General features: G+C 35.3%; 1 protein-coding gene across 1 annotated transcript in view; it reads right to left on the bottom strand.

Moving 5' to 3' along the window:
* The window catches only part of LOC150097414 (steryl-sulfatase-like), a 158,772-nt gene extending 150,923 nt beyond the window's left edge, over positions 1 to 7,849 (bottom strand). Inside the window, exon 1 of the mRNA XM_090406909.1 lies at positions 7,588 to 7,849. Coding sequence (XP_090263035.1) covers positions 7,588 to 7,849 — 262 coding nt within the window. The remainder of the gene's footprint in view (positions 1 to 7,587) is intronic.
* Positions 7,850 to 21,903: the final 14,054 nt, after the last annotated feature.

The raw sequence follows: 21,903 nt of genomic DNA, 5'->3' as shown, positions 1-21,903 counted from the left end.
TTAGAGATGATAAAGGTGACATGAAAATGGGAGAAAAAGATATCCTTGAAGTATGGAGTAATTACTTTGAAAAACTGCTAAATGAAACAAGCAGTGATGACAGCACAGTGGTAAAAAATGCTGACCAGGCATGCAGTCAGGAATTCATATCCATACTTGAAGTAGAAAAAGCCATCAAAGGCTTGAAATGTGGAAAGGCAGCAGGAGTAGATGATATTCGACCAGAAATGCTGAAGTATGGTGGTATAAGAGTCTTACAGTAGCTGCACTGCATAGTTCAGAAAGCCAGGACAGAGGGACGAATTCCCGATGATTGGAGTAGAGCTCTCATAGTACCCATATATAAAAAGGGAAATAAAACTGCATGTGAGAATTACAGAGGTATTTCCCTACTGAGTGTTCCTGGCAAGATATATGCAAGTATACTTGAGAAACGATTGAGAAGAATTGTGGAAGAAAAGCCTGGTGAAGAACAAGCTGGATTCAGGCCAAATAGAGGCTGTCAGGATCAGATCTTCACTTTACGACAAATAGTCGAGAAAGCATGGGAATATAACAAAGATCTGTATTTAAGTTTTGTCGATCTGGAAAAGGCATATGACAAGGTGCCAAGAGAGAAGCTATTCAATACGCTGCAGTTATATGGTGTCAATGGGGCATTATATCAAGCAATACTTAGTCTTTATTTGAGTTGTAAGTCAGCAGTTAGAATTGAAGGAAGTACAGGAAGATGGTTTAATGTTAAATTTGGTGTGAGACAAGGATGTACATTATCCCCTCTGTTATTCATTATCTATATGGATCACATTATGAAGGAAAGTGGTATTAAACATGATATCAAAATTGGAGATGTTAATGTCAGCTCTTTGCTTTATGCGGATGATGTTATACTTCTAAATAAATTCACTACAAGTCTGCAAGATTCTCTGACTAAATTGAATAGCTGTTGTAATAGATATGGTATGAAGGTCAGCAATAAAAAGACAAAGACAATGAAAATAGGCAGAATCATTGAAAATGTCAACTGTGTTGTGAATGGAGAACCTGTGGAACAAAGTAAAACATTTCAGCTACTTAGGCACGATTTTTACTGAAGATGGTAAATTAAATATAGAAATAGACAACAGAATCAGCAAAGCTGGTAAGGTGGGAAATCAATTGAATAAATTCATATGGAATAAGAGAGAAATTAGTCGGAACACTAAATTAGCTGTATACAAGACAGTGTTCAAACCAGTTTTAACTTATGCATCTGAGAGCTGGGTCAGAAGTAAAACACTTGACCAAAGACTAGAGACCACAGATATGAGAGTCCTGAGAAAGATTATAGGCATGAACAGATGCCATCAATGGCAGTATCATATTAAAAATGAGGATATTAGGAAAGAACTTGACATTGTCAGCATCCAGGAATGCGTTAGCAGAGCTAATCTCAGGTGGTATGGTCACTTAAACAGAATGGGCGAGGAAAGATTAGCAAAACAAGTGTTCTCTACCAGGTTGGCAGCAAAACGACCCAGAGGAAGACCAAGATATAGGTGGATTGATACGGTACAAAGTGCTTTAGACGATAGAAATATAAGATCTGATAATGTTGGAGTCTTGACAAGTAACAGACTGATTTGGAGGAAAATTGTAGATAGGAAATTAATAATGATGTAATTTTTTTCATGTAGTACTAACATATCCTGTACACCCCTTGAGGGTACATGGCAGGAATTTGATGATGATGCTATTACAACAATAAACATCCAGGTCATATTACCTTCAGCAATATTATCTATAGAGTTGTCCTTGTAATTATATATTCGATATTTAAAGATTTTACTATTTCTTATGACAATGAGTTTTATCCCCCACCCCACAAATTTTTTTCTCATTTTTTTATGTAGCTCCCACTAATGAAAGGTTATCTACAAACCTATGGTACATTCATCAGAAGAGATGAAGATAGGAACCATCAATATAAGAAGTATTACTGTAAAGACAATCGAGCTTGCAGAACTGGCATAATACTACATAGACATAATTGACATTACTGAGAGACAAAGAAGACACAAACGGGTGAGATCTTACTGAATAATAAGTGTAGGATGCTATATTCGAGCAATAGCAATCAAGGAAAGAGAAGTGTAGCAATAGCATTCAACACCAAACATTAAAATTAAACTTCTGGATTTGAAGGCAGTTTCAAATAAAAGTATGCGGGCAAACTTCAAAATGGAGAAAATGGACAATGAAACGTTATCAACTATACAAACATTATTGAAGAAAAAATGAAATAGGTGGTAAACAAGAACCAAACCTTGGAGTTTTAGTGAGAAACTCTGAGAAATTATTGGTAAATTGGAAACATTGTGAAGTTGTTTGCAAGGACAGAGAAGCTCAGAGAAGAAGAAAGCATACTGAAAGTTGCTAGGAAATAAGTCAGCAAATGAAATACAAAGAAAAATGTAAGAGAGCTAAGCTTTGTGTAAAAGTAGCTACACAAAACTCATGGGAAGACTGGTAAGAATACAGAAAATAAATATCAGGAAGGTGGCAAAATGTTCTGGAGGCTATTGAACAAAGCTTAGAAATGGGGGAAAGGGTACTGTAAAAGGAAATGATGATAAAGGTGACATGAAAACAGAATATCCTAGATGTCCAGAGTAATTACTTTGAAAGACATGAAACAAGGTATTGACAGAACAGTAGAAGAAGAAAATTCTCAAGAGGAATGCAAACAGGAGTACAAATTAATACTTGAGGAGGAAAAAGCCAACAAAAACCTGAAATGTGGGAAGGCAGCTGTAGTAGATGACATTCGCCTGGAAATATTTAAATATGGAGGTATAAAAGTTTTTCAGTAGCTACACAGCATAATTCAAAAGATTGAATTCCCGATAATTGGAGTAGAGCTTACATAGTTCCCACCTATAATAAAAAAAAAAATTAAAAAAAAGGGAATGAAGCTGAATGTGAGAATTATAGAGGAATTTCTCTAGTAAGTGTTCCAGGTAAGATTTATGCCAGCATAGAAAACAAGATGATAAAATTGTGGGAGAGAAACTTGAAGAGCAAGCTGGATTCAGGCCAAACAGGTTGTCAAGATCAGATTTTCACTTTACGACAAATAGCTGAGAAATAATCATGGTAATATGACAAGGATCTTTACTTAAGTTGTGTAGATCTGGAAAGGGCATAAGACAAGGTTCCCAGAGAAAAGCTTTCAGATCAGATACAATTATAAGGGGTAAATGGGAGATTATACATCGCAATTCACAGTCTATATTTAAGTATCTCCCCTCTTATCCATCATCTATGTGGATCACATGGTGAAAGAAAGGGGCATTAAAACTGATATTAAAATCAGAGATATCAAACTACAGGATGACCGACCCTTCACAAAGCCATGTTTCCCCTCATAGTATCACATTCTCATCCATCCATTCTTGAATTCTCTTTTAGAGTATTTATACCACTATGCCTGAGATATTGATTGGCCTACAATTTGCTACTGCAGTCTTGAAACCTCCCTTATGCAAAGGAATTATTTTGCCCTCTTTCCAATCCCTTGGAACTCTACAAGAACTGAAACTTTTATTAAAGAGCCTAGTCAGTTCCCTTACAAGTTCTTGTAAAACCTGAGCTGATATCCCATCTAATCCCATGGATATAAATATATCCATGGGATTAGATGAGATTCACTTCCTTCTTGATTTTTCCTTCTTGACATTGAGACTATAATTTACATTGAGATTACACTGCAATATCCTAAGAATCTCCAGTTTGACAATCCTCTGTTCCGACATCAGTTTCAGTCTCGTGTCACAGGATTAACCTCACCTGGATGATATATTCTTGCAAAGTGATCAACTCAGTAATTCAACAATTTTATCTGCTTCTGTTACCTTGTCAGTATCAGCACTTCCATAATCTTCTTCCTCTTACTTGCCAAGTAACAAAATAACTCTCTGGGATTTCCTTTGGCTTGTTAGGCTAATTTCTTTTGGTAATCTGATTTGCCCTTCCTTACCATGCTGGCCACTTTTCTTGCCTGGCTATTGTTCTGTTCCTAAGCTTGCTGGTCACCTTTCTCCTCACATACCCTCTACAACAGTTTCTTTTCCTGCATCTCATGCTTAATGATACTACTACTGACTCTTATCTGATTTACCCTCTTTATTTTAGGTAATACAATTTAACACTGCTTCTTCTAGATACCTCTTAACTATCTCCCATGCACTATAATGCAATGACAAAGCATCAAGCTTCCTTCTAAGCTTGTCATAATCACCTGACTTGTAGTTCCATATATAACCCCTTCTTGACAGAATATGCCTCATGTTTTGCAATCTCCCAAGTCAAAACTGCATGATCACTTTCTCCAATTAGAGGCAATGTATCCACCTTGATTATGAATAGCTCCTCTGATCATATGACCAGATCCAATATTCTGGCATCTCGAGTCCCCTCACCACATGCTGTCTCAAATAGTTATCTCTCCGTAGGTGTATAAATTCTCTTTCTTTCCTGCCATGTGAACTTTCATCCTTCAAATCTATATCTCCACAGTTGAAGTCCGATATAATAATCATGCAACCTGCTCTCATTGTACTAATTTGCTGATGCATGTATTCCTGATCACCCCCAGGAATCCCCTAGACGGTGAACCTAAGGCACACATGCCAGAGGTGGCAAGTCCAGGAATTTTGCTGGCACATCAAAGATTTACATGTGATATCCTTGTATACGCTTATAAATTATTCAACTTTTTTCTTTCAATTATTACAATATGTACAAGTTAAATTTTGTTTTACACGAGAGAGCAGCTATGAAGACGTGCATATGACTGGCGTGGTATTAACAAAAGATCACGCGACCCAAAGACAAAGACAACCGACAATTGTTGAGTTGAAATGCTAATTCTCTTCAACCTAATTCCATAACATCTGAAACTGTCATAACAACATTCACTATACATTTCTTAGTTTTAACACATTCACAACGGGATGTCATTTATCATTCTGACGGAACTTCTCATTACCGGCGGGCTCAACTCACAAAGTTTCAACTTTATGGCTGCTTATTTGCATTTGAGCTGGCAGGTGAACTCACACACTCATTATTATTACAGGCGACTCCAGGGAATCCTTAGACTCATCAAGGGAGGCCCTAAACATCATGTCCACACAACTATACAACATTCTCACAGTATCTATCATACCTTGCCTTGAACTCACTCACCGTCATAGCACCCATAACAGACTCTGGCAGCTTATTCCACTCATTTACCACTCTAAAAGTAAAGAACCCAGCTCTAACACCCCTGCTAACCACACTCTTGCCCAGCTTCCATAGATGTCCCCTAGTTCTCCCACCACCAGTCCTGATCTCAAAAATATCTCTGAATTAATCCTATAGAAACCCTTCAGCAATTTGAATGTCTCAATCATATCTCCCCTTTTTCACCTATCAACTAATTTCTGCAACCCACAAATCTTCAACCTGTTCTCATAAGATTCATTCCATAGACCTGCTATCATCTTGGTCATTCGCCTCTGGATCCTCTCCACCTCCTCCCCTAGGTGACCATATCTGGGCACAGTAGTCTAGATGGGGTCTTATCAAGGCTCGATACAGAGGAATAATAACTTGTTTGTCTCTGCTTGTTAAAGTATTTTTCAGAAGCCAAGTGATTTGATGAGCTGATTTAGACACGTTTGCAATGTGCCCCCTAAACTTCAATTCCTTATCCACCAACACTCCCAAGTCCCTGAACTCATCAATCTCCTGTATAGTTCCACCAATGTGGTATACTGCTGCTAATCTTTTCACCCCAAAATGCATAACCTTACATTTTGTCACATTAAATTGACATCCATTCTCCTTAGCCCAAAACTCCAATCTATCCAAGTCTTCCTGCAAGATTTTGACATCTTCTGCATTCACTATTGCCCTACCTAACTTTGCATCATCAGCGAACAAATGAACTGTTCCTCTTAGATCTTTCCCTATATCATTAATGAACAAATTAAACATATTAAACATTAAAAATTAAACAAATTATATGGCATGTTTCAATTCTTGGTAGAATTTTAGCCATTATGATCTGTTATAATGACATCGAGAATTTCAAATGCAAGAAAACAAACACTTATTTCATGTAATTGAAAAATTGGACAATAGTTTTTAGTTAGATACTGTGTTTTGCTCAAGTCTATACAGCATAGTTTCTGTGTGGGAGGGGACATGTTATTCATTGGTTAACACCATTTTTATTCCAGCTATCTCTAATTGCACTATTTGTTGAGAAACATATACAGACTGCAAAAGCCTCTGTACCTTATTCAGGGATGCAATAAAACTACTTGTTTTTCTTGCATATGCAGTATAATGGAGGGCATACTGTTACCACGGGAGCGAGTTACTATCACCTCAACGTGAACATGTTTAAACATTTTTCGTGTGCGAGGTATATGTAAAACTTTTTAATGTCTTTTTTCATAAAGTAAAATCAGGGATGCGAGTTATATGCAAAGGCAAGTTATATTTGAGTAAATATGGTAAGCATTTTGCCAACAAGTTGACATCCTTCTGCTGCTTCCCCTGCTCAGCTCACTTCTATGGTGAGTTACAATGCATAAATATTTTTCTCACTACCATTTTTTTTAAAACCGACATCATTAAAATCAATTTAATAATACAATAATCAATTTTATACTGAATAATATAAATTTTTATAAAATTATAAATAATTGTTTATAAAATATTATATATATAATATAAATTTATAAATTAATTCATTAATTTTCTATTACTTTTCCCCTATTAAAAACTGCCCAGCACGTCAGCAACTTGATTTGTAAACTTTTGGCACGCACACATAAAAAAGATTTGCCACCACTGCCCTAGCCTATATCAGTAACCAATCATATATATGTCTTATTGGCCTTGATCTCACCTCAGACTGCTTCAAATAATCAGCCACCTTCCTACCTATCTCCTATTCTTTTTTGACTGCAGTTCATCTGCTATCATTCATCAGATAGAATACACAAGCATGTGATTTTCAAATGCATGACTGTCATCAACTTTGTTGTTTCTGCCAATAGAATGGTGGAAACAAGACCCAACTCTCACTATAGCAACCTCAAAGTCTACACAAACAGTTTGTTATAGTAGATACATTATTATAGTAAATTTGTTTTAGCATCATTACCTAATGAGGCTCTGGTGAAGAGTTTCAGTCTCTTATAGTAAGAAAGTTTGTTGTAGTGGTGTTTGCTATAGTGAGAGTCAATGTACTATGTACTGCATAATCAACAATTGGCTCAGCTGGATTTTGTATCAGTTACATAACAGTAAAGACATGTTCACTATATACATAATCAATAACTTTACATAAAAAATTGGAAATACTGGAATAATATTGGAAATGTTAATTAAATTGATTCTAGTTAATATTAGTCTACATTGCAACTTCCTTAAAAAAAACTATAGTTATAACTATCCAACTTACAAGCCTTACCACCAGATAAGATATAGTACATAAAAAAATTCTGATTCCCTTGATGTTCATGATAAACCAGTAAAGTTCCTTACCTAATCTAACTGGATATCGGCCAGTTAGCATGGCAGCACGGCTAGGAGTGCATACTGAAGCTGCTGCCAAATGATGTGTAAATTTGACACCATTTGTAGCAATTGCATCAATATTAGGTGTATTTATGGTTGAATTTCCAAAACATCCTACATCTCCAAAGCCTAGATCATCAGCAAGAAAGATGATGAAGTTAGGTCTCTTACCACTTGTCCTAGTTAGCAAACAAAGCATTGCAAAAGAAACATGCTGAATCCAAAACATTTCTGCAATCTACCTGAAAACAGACAAGTTTGTTAATCATACAGAAATGCCATTAATTAAAATACATTTTAACTAATCTTCAGGGATGTTGAAAGTTTATTTTTCACTTGGTTAGATTATAATAAATTTAGTTTAATCCTTGATCCAAATGTGAGCAAACAAAGTTTGCACCTGAAAATATCTTCAGGACTCAGTCCTGAAGATATTTTCATGCACAAACTTTGTTTGCTCACACTTGGATAAAGGATTAAACTAAATTTATTATAATCTAACCAAGTGAAAAATAAACTTTCAACATCTTTCTCTAAATCCAGAGTAATTTAATAAAAAGGTGGCACACCTTTTGGCAACTCCTATAGGTAAAGATGACCTCGCCATTGCTTCTGCCTGGTATCTCCACTTCTGGGCCTGGCTCCCACTGAAGAGACTTCAATAAAGGTCGATGTGCTTCATCTCCTATTTCGTATCTCAACATGCTGGATATATATGAGAGGCTCTGCTTGGGGTAGGTCTTTGCCTGTCTCTGAGTAGAGCCACTGCTGAGATTATGGCTCTGTCTGGAGGTAGGGTAAGCCTGCCACTGGGTAGAGCCAACGCCGAGTTGGGCGATCTTTCGGGATCGTCTAATTTTTAGAGAGGTCTTTATTTAAATATACCTCAATAAAGGTTGAAACTAGTCTGGGTAGTGGCCCTTCCCTTAATGCATAACATTATACATATCTGCAAGGAGATGTGTTTTGCATTATGGGAGATACTGAGATAGGAGTGATGTTAGCTTGGTCCACCTTTGCTACGAGTTGCCCAGTGTTGTACTACCCCAGTCCTGAAGATATTTTCAGGTGCAAACTTTGTTTGCTCACACTTGGATAAAGGATTAAACTAAATTTATTATAGTCTAACCAAGTGAAAAATAAACTTTCAACATCTTTCTCTAAATCCAGAGTAATTTAATAAAAAGGTGGCACACCTTTTGGCAACTCCTATAGGTAAAGATGACCTCGCCATTGCTTCTGCCTGGTATCTCCACTTCTGAGACCTCAATAAAGGTCAAAACTAGTCTGGGTTGTGGCCCTTCCCTTAATACATAACATTATACATATCTGCAAGGAGATGTGTTTTGCATTATGGGAGATACTGAGATAGGAGTTATGTTAGCTTGGTCCACCTTTGCTACGAGTTGCCTAGTGTTGTACTACCTTACCCCAGTCCTGAAGATATTTTCAGGCGCAAACTTTGTTTGCTCACACTTGGATAAAGGATTAAACTAAATTTATTATAATCTTCAGGGATATCTGTATTAATGATCATTCCATCATAAACAGGAATGAAAAATTGCCTATGTATATTATGTATATATATAATATGAATATAATATACTTTGTATATTATTCATATTATTATTACAAGACCTCCACAGAGTCATAGTAATTACATTTCATATAACTTTAAAATGACTGTAAAATTCACTGTAGAACAATATAACCACATATTGTTGTATAAGAAAACTAATTATTGCAATAATATATGCTCTCAATTATACTGCTAACAGTAACACGATTTTGTACATTGGATTTCACATTTGGTAACAATCCTAAATAACTCTGCATGCTTTAGTATCAGAGGAAAAATAGGAGTGAGCTGTGGTTATAAATGATGAAATTAACAAGAAAAGTAATTTTATTGCTCTAAAAAACCGTTTTAGAGAAAGAAACAGAATCCAAAAAAAGATATGGATGGTATGAACAACTTGTGAAATGAGGAATTATACTTACTGATGGATCTAACTCAAATACTGACAGCAGTTTATTCATTATCATTTTCATATATTAGTAATGTGAAATTTAGAAATTTGGAAGATTTGATTTTAATTATTATTATTTCATGACACCTCCCAGGATTCCAAAAACTCGTTGAGGGAGGGCATCTCCTCTACAATTCTCCGTGTCCACCATGTAATCCACAAACCACGCCAAATAGCCACTACCATCATCATCACCTATCACAATGCCATCTACTGCCCACCACCACTAGTATTATTTATCTGTAAATTGTGTGTGTGTGTGTGTTCTGAAGACCAATTTGTCTGTATTTTGATTCCAAATGACCTGTCCCATTAGATGAAGAATAACTCAGTCAGTATCAATAATGCCCTTCAGTTTGATAGGCCTTAGTTTAAATCCCATCTAAGATGCTTTTCATTTGATGGTGAGTTAGTTTGCAGGTCCTATATGAAGGTTATTGTGTTTTCCCGCACAAAAACTGATCATTTCACACTTCAGATATGAACTTTTATGCGAACTGACTGCTTTGATAATGCAAATTATCCATGTCTCACTAGAGTGAGACATGGACAATTTGGATTTTGATAAGATTTTTAAATCCAGCCATATACTGCACACAGAAATTGGAAAATGTAATCACACTACACATACACAGGGCTTCAGAAATTCACTCGCCCACTGTCCACAGCAGCAGTGTCGCGTGTCCATTTAGGTTGGGTGTGCTGTTGTGTAGCTTATGCAATTCACTCAACAAAATACAAAATTTAACCAATATGATTATATTTTTATTGATGAATGAAAGTTTTAAGAGTGCATCAGCACTCATCTTAATCAGTCCAATGCAATTAATTGTAGGACAATCCTGAATACTTTAATTTATCAATTAATATAATTTTAAATTTGAAAAGCAAAAAAGGTCAAATGAACAAGCTGCTTCACACGCCCCGTTTATGTGAGAAGCACAAATGGTAGGGTTTACGCTTCATGGTGAGATTAGATTATCATTGGCAAATACTAGAGTAAGACACGGATCATTTAAATAATATTACACAACAATATGGCCTGGAAATATCAATGGAGAAAACTAAAGTCATGGCTTTTCATGGAGATAACCATGTCAGAAGTAAAATAGTAGTAAATAATAAAATAGAGCAAGTTAATAATTTCAAATACCTAGGCTGGAAACTATCTTACATAAATGAAATAGATATTGATTTTAAGATGCAAACTTTATAAAAATCACTGGAGTAATTAACAGAACCTTTAAACCTAATTATGTACAGAAACATACAAGACAGAGTCTACAAAACAATAGCCAAACCTATACTATTATATGGATGCGAGACATGGACCTTTGGAGAAAGAGATATACAGAGAATTCAGGCAGCAGAAATGAAATTCCTTAGAAAAACTAATCCTATTAGATTAAAAAAAAAAAAAAAGAAATAGTGAAATAATTAAAAATCTTAAAATTAATTCCATAACAGACTCAGTGATTAAATATAGGAAAACCTGGCTATACCATATAGCAAGAATGCAGGGAGAAAGATTACCAAAATAGATCTTAACATATAAGCCTAGAGGAAAAAGAAATAGGGGACGGCCAAGAAGAAGATGGACTGAGTCCGGAACAGGCCACTTGGCCTAGAACCTGGATACAGAAATCGGAAAAAGTAATCATCACTTGGAAAATTATTTTTCTGGATTCAACCAAAGAAAGACTGAAATAACTCATTTTATTTACTTATTTACACACAAGTTGCAACAAGTTCCTTCAATTATAATCACAGTCATACAATCCACAAAAGCCAGAAAATGGGACATTTTGTAGATCGTCAACAATGTTTCATATTGTAAATATGTGCAAAAAAGTTATAAATTATTTATAGAAAATTATTTGTCTATAATCGGTGTCCGAAATACATCAATTCACACTTCATCATGCAAAAACAGATGAAACTCAGAAAACAAAAACAGCAACTCTTGGCAAATGAAAACATTCAATTGGATTGCTTGGCACAACCAATTGCAGCCACTTATTCCTAGGTGCTATTGTCTCAGCAATCACAGTGGTTTAAAACTACAGGAACAATAAGAATTTGACCTGCTGCACCATCTGTATGTTTGTTCAAAGCGCTCAAAGGTGTACATATTTGTGACCACACACCCAGGCTATTAACACAAATGCGATGCAATGTTTATGCATCAAAAAGTGTCCTCTTCATGAAGCATTAGTATATTGTGTTTAATTTTAGGAATCACGAAGTCAGGAAACAATTAGGCGAATTTTTAACAAGAATAAATGCAATAATATAATATTGTTGATATTATTATTCCATGGATGTGCACCACACACCTAGCACACCCTGAATCTTTGTCCATAACCACAGGTGAGTTATTAAAGACAAGTGGTGAATGAATTTTGAGCCTCCTTCTAAGTGGCTTCAAAATAAATCATATTCTTTGCATAATCTACATAAGAATTGATAACTTTTAAAGTTTTTTTCTTTCTATATTAAAGATTTCATAAATATCTGCTATTGAGTTGAAAAAATTCCCCTTGTTTCTCTCACAGAAGTGTTCTAGTGTTTTTTTCACTCCACGTTACACTTTCAGTTTTTGTTTCAGTCACAAAGTGAGACAAATGAGGTGTAAATACATGTTGTAGTTATGATGCTTTGCTTGAAAATAGTAAATCTTGTACCCTTTAAGTATGTGAGAAAGCATGTAGTTTTGCATCGCAAAACAAGTACTTTTTTCATATACTGAATACAATTATATTACATTACAGTTATTTCCAATAAATATTAGAATCAAATCAATGCATTAATTTAGTTCAATATCGTAGCACGTATATACAGTAAGCACAATGTGTAATGGACAATATTATTTTTTTAAAAATTGTGCTTTTCTCACAAAATAATTTCATTAACAAAGTAAACCAGTAAACAAATTAAAATTATAAACACAAATTAAAATTGATACAGTTTAAATAATTTGACTCCATAGCACAGTTGGAAGAATGATGGTACATTGCAGCCTTTGAATGGACATGACCTGGGGTTTGATTCTCATCGTGACGAGAAGAATCTTTATATGAACTTTTTCAATTGAATATAATAAATTTAGTTTAATCCTTTATCCAAGTGTGAGCAAACAAAGTTTGTGCTTGAAAGTATCTTCAGGAGTGGGGTAAGGTGGTACAACACCAGGACACTCCTTGCAAAGGTGGAGCAAGCTACCAACACTCCTATCTCAGTATCTCCCATAATGCAAAACACATCTCCTTGCGGATATGTCTAATGTTATGCATTAAGGGAAGGGCCACAACCCAGACTAGTTTCGACCTTTATTGAGGTCTCTTCAGTGGGAGCCAGGCCCAAGTGGAGATACCAGGCAGAAGCATTAGCAGGTCATCTCTACGTATAGGAGTTGCCAAATGGTGTGCCACCCTTTTTTAATAAATTACTCTGGATTTAGAGAAAGACGTTGAAATTTTATTTTTTACTTGGTTAGAGTATAATAAATTTAGTTTAATCCTTTATCCAAGTGTGAGCAAACAATGTTTGCGCCTGAAAGTATCTTCAGGACTGGGGTAAGGTGGTACAACACCAGAAACTCCTTGCAAAGGTGGAGCAAGCTACCAACACTCCTATCTCAGTATCTCCCATTTGCAAGGAGTGCCCTGGCATTGTACCACCTTACCCCAGTCCAGAAGATACTTTCAGGCACAAACTTTGTTTGCTCACACTTGGATAAAGGATTAAACTAAATTTGTTATACTCTAACCAAGTGAAAAATAAACTTTCAACATTTTTCAATTGAAGGTGAGTTTATATGGAGATAAAAGGATTTTTCTCCCAGAAACTCAGTATTTCATTCCACATACTCTGACAAATCAGCCAGGGGAATACCACAATTTACAGACAAAAAAAATACAAGTGGTGGTGGTGGGTAAGTGATGGTATGGGTGCTCTGTGTAGTTGGTGGATTAAGTGGTGGAGGCAGGGAGTTGTAGAGTAAGTGCCCTCTCTCTCCCGATGATTCCTTGAAGGTATCATGTAACCATGATAACATCTGTGCATCTTATTTTTCAAACACCTTTACCCATTAAGTAGGTGTGCAAATGTAATATAGTATTGAATTAAGCCTATTTTTACAACTCACAAAATGAAATAACTTAATATAATTGAATACATACTTTTTAATACTGTTATTTAAAAAATACAGTCATCTTTCAAAGACAAGTCAAAGACCAGACCATGTGACTGAGTGCATCGCAAAAAGTGAGTCCTGCTCCATAGCAAGTGCTATCTACTGTCTAGTTTTCATGGATTTTATTATTTGTGTTTCCTATTAAATTATTGATTATGAATCATTTCTATAAATTAACCCTTCATTATGAACAATAAACGAAAGAAGATACAAACTGAATTGTGATAAGGTGTGGTGTGGTGTACATTTTAAACCCACATTAAAGAAAAGCATATTTCTGTATAATTACATGTAATGTATAGTAGGAAGGGGTGCTTAAGGGTCAAAGCTGTATAACTGAGAGGAGACCTACACATAGCCTTTAAAGGAATGCAGAGAACCGACCAGGGCTTTTGATCTAATGTCCAATCCTCACCTTCTCGAGGTGCACCCTGTTGGGTATCTACTTGGATACTGAACGAACGAGGATGGGCTGGCAATTTGGGATTTAGCCGACCAAATTGTATTCTTATTGGTTAAACCAAAATAAAAAATGATGGTACAACATGACAAAATTTCATGCCGGCTGGGGCATCGCCCGGTTAAACAAGGCCCCCATTGTTTTCGCCAGGGAACCAGGGCGAACAGCGAAAAGTCAGCTACTGGAACAAATCTGAAAACAAAACCCAACTCAACATCACCATAGTTAAAGATTGGTACTATCAACGTAAGAAGCCTGAATGGTAGAGAAATGGAGCTAGCTGAGGAATTAGATAAGTACCAGATCGACATAATAGGGGTGACTGAAACAAAAAAGACCAAAATTGGTGAGATCTTTCTGAGCAATAAATACAAAATGTTATATTCAGGCAATGACAATCAAGGAAAAGAAGGAGTAGCCATAGTGTTCAACACAAAATACGAGGCTAACTTCTAGTCAGTCTCAAGTAGAGTAATGTGGGCAAATATGAGAATGGAAAACTGGACAATGAGACTTATTTGTGCCTATGGTCCCACAGAAGGTTCTACTAAGGTAGTAGTGGAGGAATTTTTTGAGGCTTTAGAAAAAGCAACTGACACAATGAAAAAGGAAAAGTTGGTCCTTGTTGGGGATCTAAATAGCAGAGTAAGAAATGATTGCAAGACATACAAAAATATTTTGGGAAAATTTGGAGAAAAGAGCAAAGCTAATAATAATGGCAAATATCTGTTGGATTTCTGCTCAGGACATGGACTGGTTATTACTAACACCATGTTCCAACATAAAAATGTGCACAAATTCACATGGAGAGAAGAGGCTAGGAATAAGAAAAGTCTCATTGACTATGTTACTGTTGATAGTGATGTTTTCTCCCTGGTGCAGGACACCAGAGTGTACAGAGGATTTGAAATTGGAAGTGATCACTATTTAGTCTTGAGCAGGATAAAATTGAATTTCATATTGAAAAGAATAACATGAAGAAAGTTTTAAAGCGAATAAAAGTTGAGCAGCTCTCAGATGTGAACTGTAGACTAAAATACACAAATGTTATTGAAGAAAAATTGAAAGAGTTTGAGAACAGGAATCAAACTTGGAGATTCAGTGGCAAACTCTGAAGAAAACATTGATTGATTCTACCAGAGAGGCATGTGGTGAGGTTGTCTGCAAGGATAAAAAAATCAGAACTCCCTGGTGGACACAGGAAGTTAAAGAGGCAGTGAAGGAAAAGAAGAAAGCATATCAAAAGTTCCTGTCAAATAAGTCAGCTTGTGCTCTTAGAGAATATAGAGACAAATGCAAGAATGCTAAACACTGTGTAAAACTAGCTAAACAAAAGCCATGGGAGGACTTTGGCAAGAATATAGAAAATAAATATCAAGAAGGTGGCAAAATATTCTGGAGGTTGTTGAAGAAGCTTAGGAATGGAGGAAAGAGTGCTGTAAAAGGAGTTAGAGATGATAACGGTGACATGAAAACTGGAGAAAAAGATATCCTTGAAGTATGGAGTAATTACTTTGAAAAACTGCTAAATGAAACAAGCAGTGATGACAGCACAGTGGTAAAAAACACTGACCAGACATGCAGGCAGGAATACATATCTATACTTGAAGTAGAAAAAGCCATCAAAGGCTTGAAATGTGGAAAGGCAGCTGGAGTAGATGATGTTCGACCAGAAATGCTGAAGTATGGTGGTATAAGAGTCTTACAGTGGCTGCACTGCATAGTTCAGAAAGCCTGGACAGAGGGACGAATTCCTGATGATTGGAGTAGGGCTCTCATAGTACCCATATATAAAAAGGGAAATAAAACTGAATGTGAGAATTACAGAGGTATTTCCCTACCGAGTGTTCCTGGCAAGATCTATGCAAATATACTTGAGAAATGGTTGAGAAGAATTGTGGAAGAAAAGCTTGGTGAAGAACAAGCTGGATTCAGGCCAAATAGAGTCTGTCAGGATCAGATCTTCACTTTATGACAAATAGTCGAGAAAGTATGGGAATATAACAAAGATCTGTATTTAAGTTTTGTCGATTTGGAAAAGGCATATGATAAGATGCCAAGAGAGAAACTATTCAATATGCTGCAGTTATATGGTGTCAATATGGCATTATATCAAGCAATACTTAGTCTTTATTTGAGTTGTAAGTCAGCAGTTAGAATTGAATGAAGTACAGGAAGATGGTTTAATGTTAAATCTGGTGTCAGACAAGGATGTACATTATCCCCTCTGTTATTCATTATCTATATGGATCACATTATGAAGGAAAGTGGTATTAAACATGATATCAAAATTGGAGACGTTAATGTCAGCTCTTTGCTTTATGCAGATGATGTTATACTTCTAAATAAATCCGCTACAAGTCTGCAAGATTCTCTGACTAAATTGAATAGCTGTTGTAATAGATATGGTATGAAGGTCAGCAATAAAAAGACAAAGACAATGAAAATAGGCAGAATCATTGAAAATGTCAACTGTGTTGTGAATGGAGAACCTGTGGAACAAGTAAAACATTTCAGCTACTTAGGCACGATTTTTACTGAAGATGGTAAATTAAATATTGAAATAGACAACTGAATCAGCAAAGCTGGTATGGTGGGAAGTCAATTGAATAAATTCATATGGAATAAGAGAGAAATTAGTCGGAACACTAAATTAGCTGTATACAAGACAGTGTTCAAACCAGTTTTAACTTATGGATCTAAGAGCTGGGTCAGAAGTAAAACACTTGACCAAAGACTAGAGACCGCAGATATGAGAGTCCTGAGAAAGATTATAGGCATGAACAGATGGCATCAATGGCAATATCATATTAAAAACAAGGATATTAGGAAAGAACTTGACATTGTCAGCATCCAGGAATGCGTTAGCAGAGCTAATCTCAGGTGGTATGGTCACTTAAACAGAATGGGTGAGGAAAGATTAGCGAAACAAGTGTTCTCTGCCAGGTTGGCAGCAAAACGACCCAGAGGAAGACCAAGATATAGGTGGATTGATACGGTACAAAGTGCCTTAGACAATAGAAATATAAGATCTGATAATGTTGGAGTCTTGACAAGTAACTGACTGATTTGGAGGAAAATTGTAGATAGGAAGTTAGTAATGATATAATTTTTTCATGTAGTACTATCATATCCTGAACACCCCTTGTGGGTACATGGCAGGAATTTGATGATGATGATGAATAATTTCTATAAATTAACCCTTCATTATGAACAATAAACGAAAGAAGATACAAACTGAATTGTGATAAGGTGCGGTGTGGTGTACATTTTAAACCCACATTAAAGGAAAGCATATTTCTGTATAATTACATGTAATGTATAGTAGGAATCAAAGAATGTCATCATAACACCACCTATAATAATATTTATGTAAAGCAGACCAATACCTTGGGTAAGTAAAATTTTTTTGTGGATAGCAGATTTAAGTTGTATTTCTAGAGCCCTGCACATACAGTGTATGCGTAAATTGTGAAAGACAGTTGAAGTCTTTGATGAAGTCTTGGGGTGGTCGTAATAATAATAATAAATACATTTCTTATGCCTTATCAGTGTCTTTCACATTCACATAGCAAAGACTTTTGAATATGATATGGCATGGTAGAGGTAGTTGTTGATTCACCATTTGTCTTGATAGCTCCTCCCATTAAGTACAGTGTGAATGTGAACAAATTATTATTATTACCACCCCAAGACCTCATGGAGTCAAAGACTCATCTAGGAGGTCCTTTAATCACACACACACACACACACACACACACACACACACACACACACACACACACACACACACACAGCTCATCATACCATGTTTTAAACACATTCAAACTCTCTGCAGACACCACATTCTCAGGCAAGGCATTCCAATCATTCACAACTCTGCACGAAAAAACCTGCCTCTCGCTCCCCTACTCACACCCTCTTTATACAGTTTCCAGGGATGACCTCTGGTTCTCCCCTGATCTCTCACTATTCTCTGTAAAACTTCTCCAGCATTGATCCTACAACAACCCCTTACCAACTTGTAGGTCTCTATCATATCTCCCCTCTTCCTCCTGTCCACCAGACTCTGCAAATTACATCTTCTCAATCTTTCCTCATACTCGACATTCCAGAGATCAGAAACTACCTTAGTCAGTTGTCTTTGGACCCTTTCCAACATCTTTTCATCCTTCTGAAAACCCAGTGACCAAATCTGGGCACAACTATTAGCTGACTAGATCTAAAGAACCAATTTAGAACAACTCTCTAAATTGTGAAATCTCTAAAGTGTGAAAGACAGCTGAATAATATGATAGTCTTTGCCTAGATACACAAATGATTAATGTCATTTGTGGATCTAGTTATACTGCTCAAAAGGAGTCAGATTATTGTGTGGAATCCACAAGATGAGCAATAAAGATAATTCTTCAACCAACCTGTCCCATAGGAGAGATAGTACCATAATAAACTTAGTTTAATCCTTCGGGGGAGCTGTAGGTGCCAGGGAGAAGAGCCCCCTAGTAAAAATATAATAAAATAAAAAACAATGTTCATAAACAGAGACAAATACAGAAGAAAAATGATCAATCCCTTAATTTTCACAAATCATATAAAGGAATAAATTACAAACCTATCAACAAAATGTGGTTAAAAAAAGCAACAGTAATCCTGAAAAAAAATTATCACATCTTTGACAAAAGTTAGAAATAGATTGTAGGCAATTATATAAAAGGTTCATTTTCTAATAGCATTCTTACAGAGTAACATGATTCACTATCCAACAAGTGAACACAGAGATGTTTTAGCATATGTAATAGACTTATTTAATCATTTTTAATTTAATTTTTTATTTAATTAAATATATAAAATATTTCTGTTTTAACTTTTTTTTAATAATCAATCCTACACATAGGCAAGTAATGAACCAATGTAGTGCAATATACAGCCTATCACAGTCAAGTCTACCACTTTTACACAATCTATACATAATACCCACTTAGTAATCAATGTAAATAAGAAATTGTAAATTCAAAATTTATTTATAAGTGAGTTCTTCTTTCTCATCCATCAGATGACGGATTGAATCCCTTATGTACAAATCTTTACCATCTAAGTTCTATCTCCTGTCATCTCTCTGAAGTTCGATAATTGTAACCTTTCCTTCAAAGAATGTAGTGAAGTTCTTTTTGGTCTACCTCTTGATCGTGTTCTTCTAATGATTCCATTCAAGACTATATTTGGTAATCTTTCAAAGGAATAGCTATGATATCTTCTCTATAGTTTAATTCATGTTTGACTTGCTCATTTGTTTTGTGTTCTGACCAGCGAGTCATTTATTTTTTTAAGCATTTCATTTCAAATGCTCTATTTTCTATATTTCTTTCTGATTGAATGTCCAAGTGTCAGCTCCATACATTCCATATAATAATGGTTTTACAGTGTTTTGTTTGAGGCTTTTTGAAATGCTGTTATTTTTCCTATTTTGTTTAATTTATTCATATTAGATCACCCGGTCTGTATTTTACTGTTTCTGTATTGTTGAGGTTGTGGATAATGAGACTGCCAAGATGTGTAAATTGCTTTGCTTGTTCAAGTATGTGATTTTCTAAGTGTATTGAAATTTTCCTCATCTCTTCCTATTTTCATTGTTTTAGTTTTGCTTAGATCAATTTTCATTCCAAAAGTTTTGCACTCTTCATATAAAATTTGTAATGTGTTTTCCAATTATTCTTTATATTCTGCAAGAATAATAATATTGTCAGCATATTTAATATGGTTGATATTCATGCCATTTATTTGTAAACCTGGTTGTTCAGCTATGGATTTGCATATTTCTTCGAGATAGAAAATAAATAAAGTGAGAGTGAGCAACCTTGCATGACTTTTTTCTACTTTGAATTTGTCTGTTTTTATTTCATTAAATTTGACAGTTTCTTTGGTATCTTTATAATAATTTGCAATAAAGGTTTATTAGTTTTGAATCTAACCTCATAGATTTTAAGATATGTATCATTTTGTTCCTGTCAATGGAATCAAATGTTTGTTTGAAGTCAATAAAACTGCAGTATATAGGTAAGTAGTATGCCCAGTACTTTTCAGCCAGGCTATTAACTGCAAAAATAAGGTCTATATTAAGTTTTTCATAGACCTTCCAGATCTGAATCCTGCTTGATCTTCTCCTATTGTCTCATTCATTAAAATCTGGATTCTATTTTGAATAATGCAAGAGAAAATTTTGTAGCTATGATTTTGCAATGTTATGAGTCAATTTTCACACCTTCATTTATTTCCCTTTTTTGGGAGGGAATTGGTATTACAATAGCTGTCTTTCAATCATCTGAAATTTCACCAGCATATAGTATTTGGTTAGAAAGATTAAGCAGGAAATTGATGGCTGCTATGCCACCATATGTCTACAGTCTGGTAGGAAGTCATCATAACCAGGTAACTTAGATAAGTTCATTTGGTTTATTGCATTCAATATTGGTGAGTACAGTTATAAATCATCAAAAACATCAAAACAAGGAATGTCTGATGTTTGTTGAAACTGTCAAAAACTAACTGATTTGTGTCAGATAATGAAATTTTTGTTTTTTACATTTTGCTATATATTCACCTGTGAATCTGAGGTACAAATGAGATTTTGTTTTATAAATATATGAATAAAAATGCTGTTTTGGAAAACAACAATGATTATACAGGGTGGCCTATAAGTCACGAAGGGGTTTAAAATGTAAATAACTTTATGATTATTAAGTTTTTCATTTTATTTTTTCAGGTATTCTAAAGAACTTTTGGGAAATTAATCATGAAAAGTTCACAACCAACAATGAACCAAATTCATGTAATTTTAGTTTGAAAATGAGCATGGAACTCCTAAGGCACATTTTTGGTGAGTAAATCATTACATGAAGATCTGCAATTAATTGGCCATCACATTCTCCAGATCTGATGGATTCTGAGTTTCTTCCTATGGGATAACCTGAAGGAAAATGTGTATGTGAACAAGCCCCAGACAACCCAATAGCTGAAGGAGAACATTTGTGCAAAAATTAGGCACTGATAGCTGTTCATGTTTCAGCCAGATACATGAACAGCTGTCATGGAACAGCCATAGAAAGGCTGTTCCATGACAGCTGTCTTTGTGAAGCCAAAAATGGAAGGCATTTACACAATGTGGTTTTTCATAACTAATAAAAAAATCTCCAGGTTCTGTGAGAATAAAAAGTTATCAAATGTTTAAACCCTGCCAAGACTTATGGGTCACCCTGTATAAGCCCTTTTAAATTAGAACATAGAACTCTATACTGACTACATCCACATAACAAAACTGATATTTTTCCTGATGTCAAGCCATATATCTGACAATATTTTCAATCACTATGTGCATAAATAAGTTTCCTAAGTTATCATTTAGCAGAATCCCAAAAGAATTTATTCGAAGTAGTCTGCTATTCTATTCTGCACACATCCATTACTGGCTCACAGAGGCCCAGATATACACAATATATAGCTTCTCTTGGTCAAGTCAACCTCAGCTTCTTGAGGTGTGGATTGTTTCTACCATATGGACTGGCAATACCAGTGAGCCTTGCTGCTGCTGTAAAAGGATGATC

This window comes from Typopeltis vanoorti, chromosome 17 (genome assembly GCF_054136105.1).
Source record: "Typopeltis vanoorti isolate ZY-2024b chromosome 17, IOZ_Tvanoo_1.0, whole genome shotgun sequence".
Classification (NCBI taxonomy): Eukaryota; Metazoa; Arthropoda; class Arachnida; order Uropygi; family Thelyphonidae; genus Typopeltis; species Typopeltis vanoorti.
The sequence above is the reverse complement of the archived record's forward strand: the minus strand, read 5'-3'. Positions and strand labels throughout refer to the sequence as shown.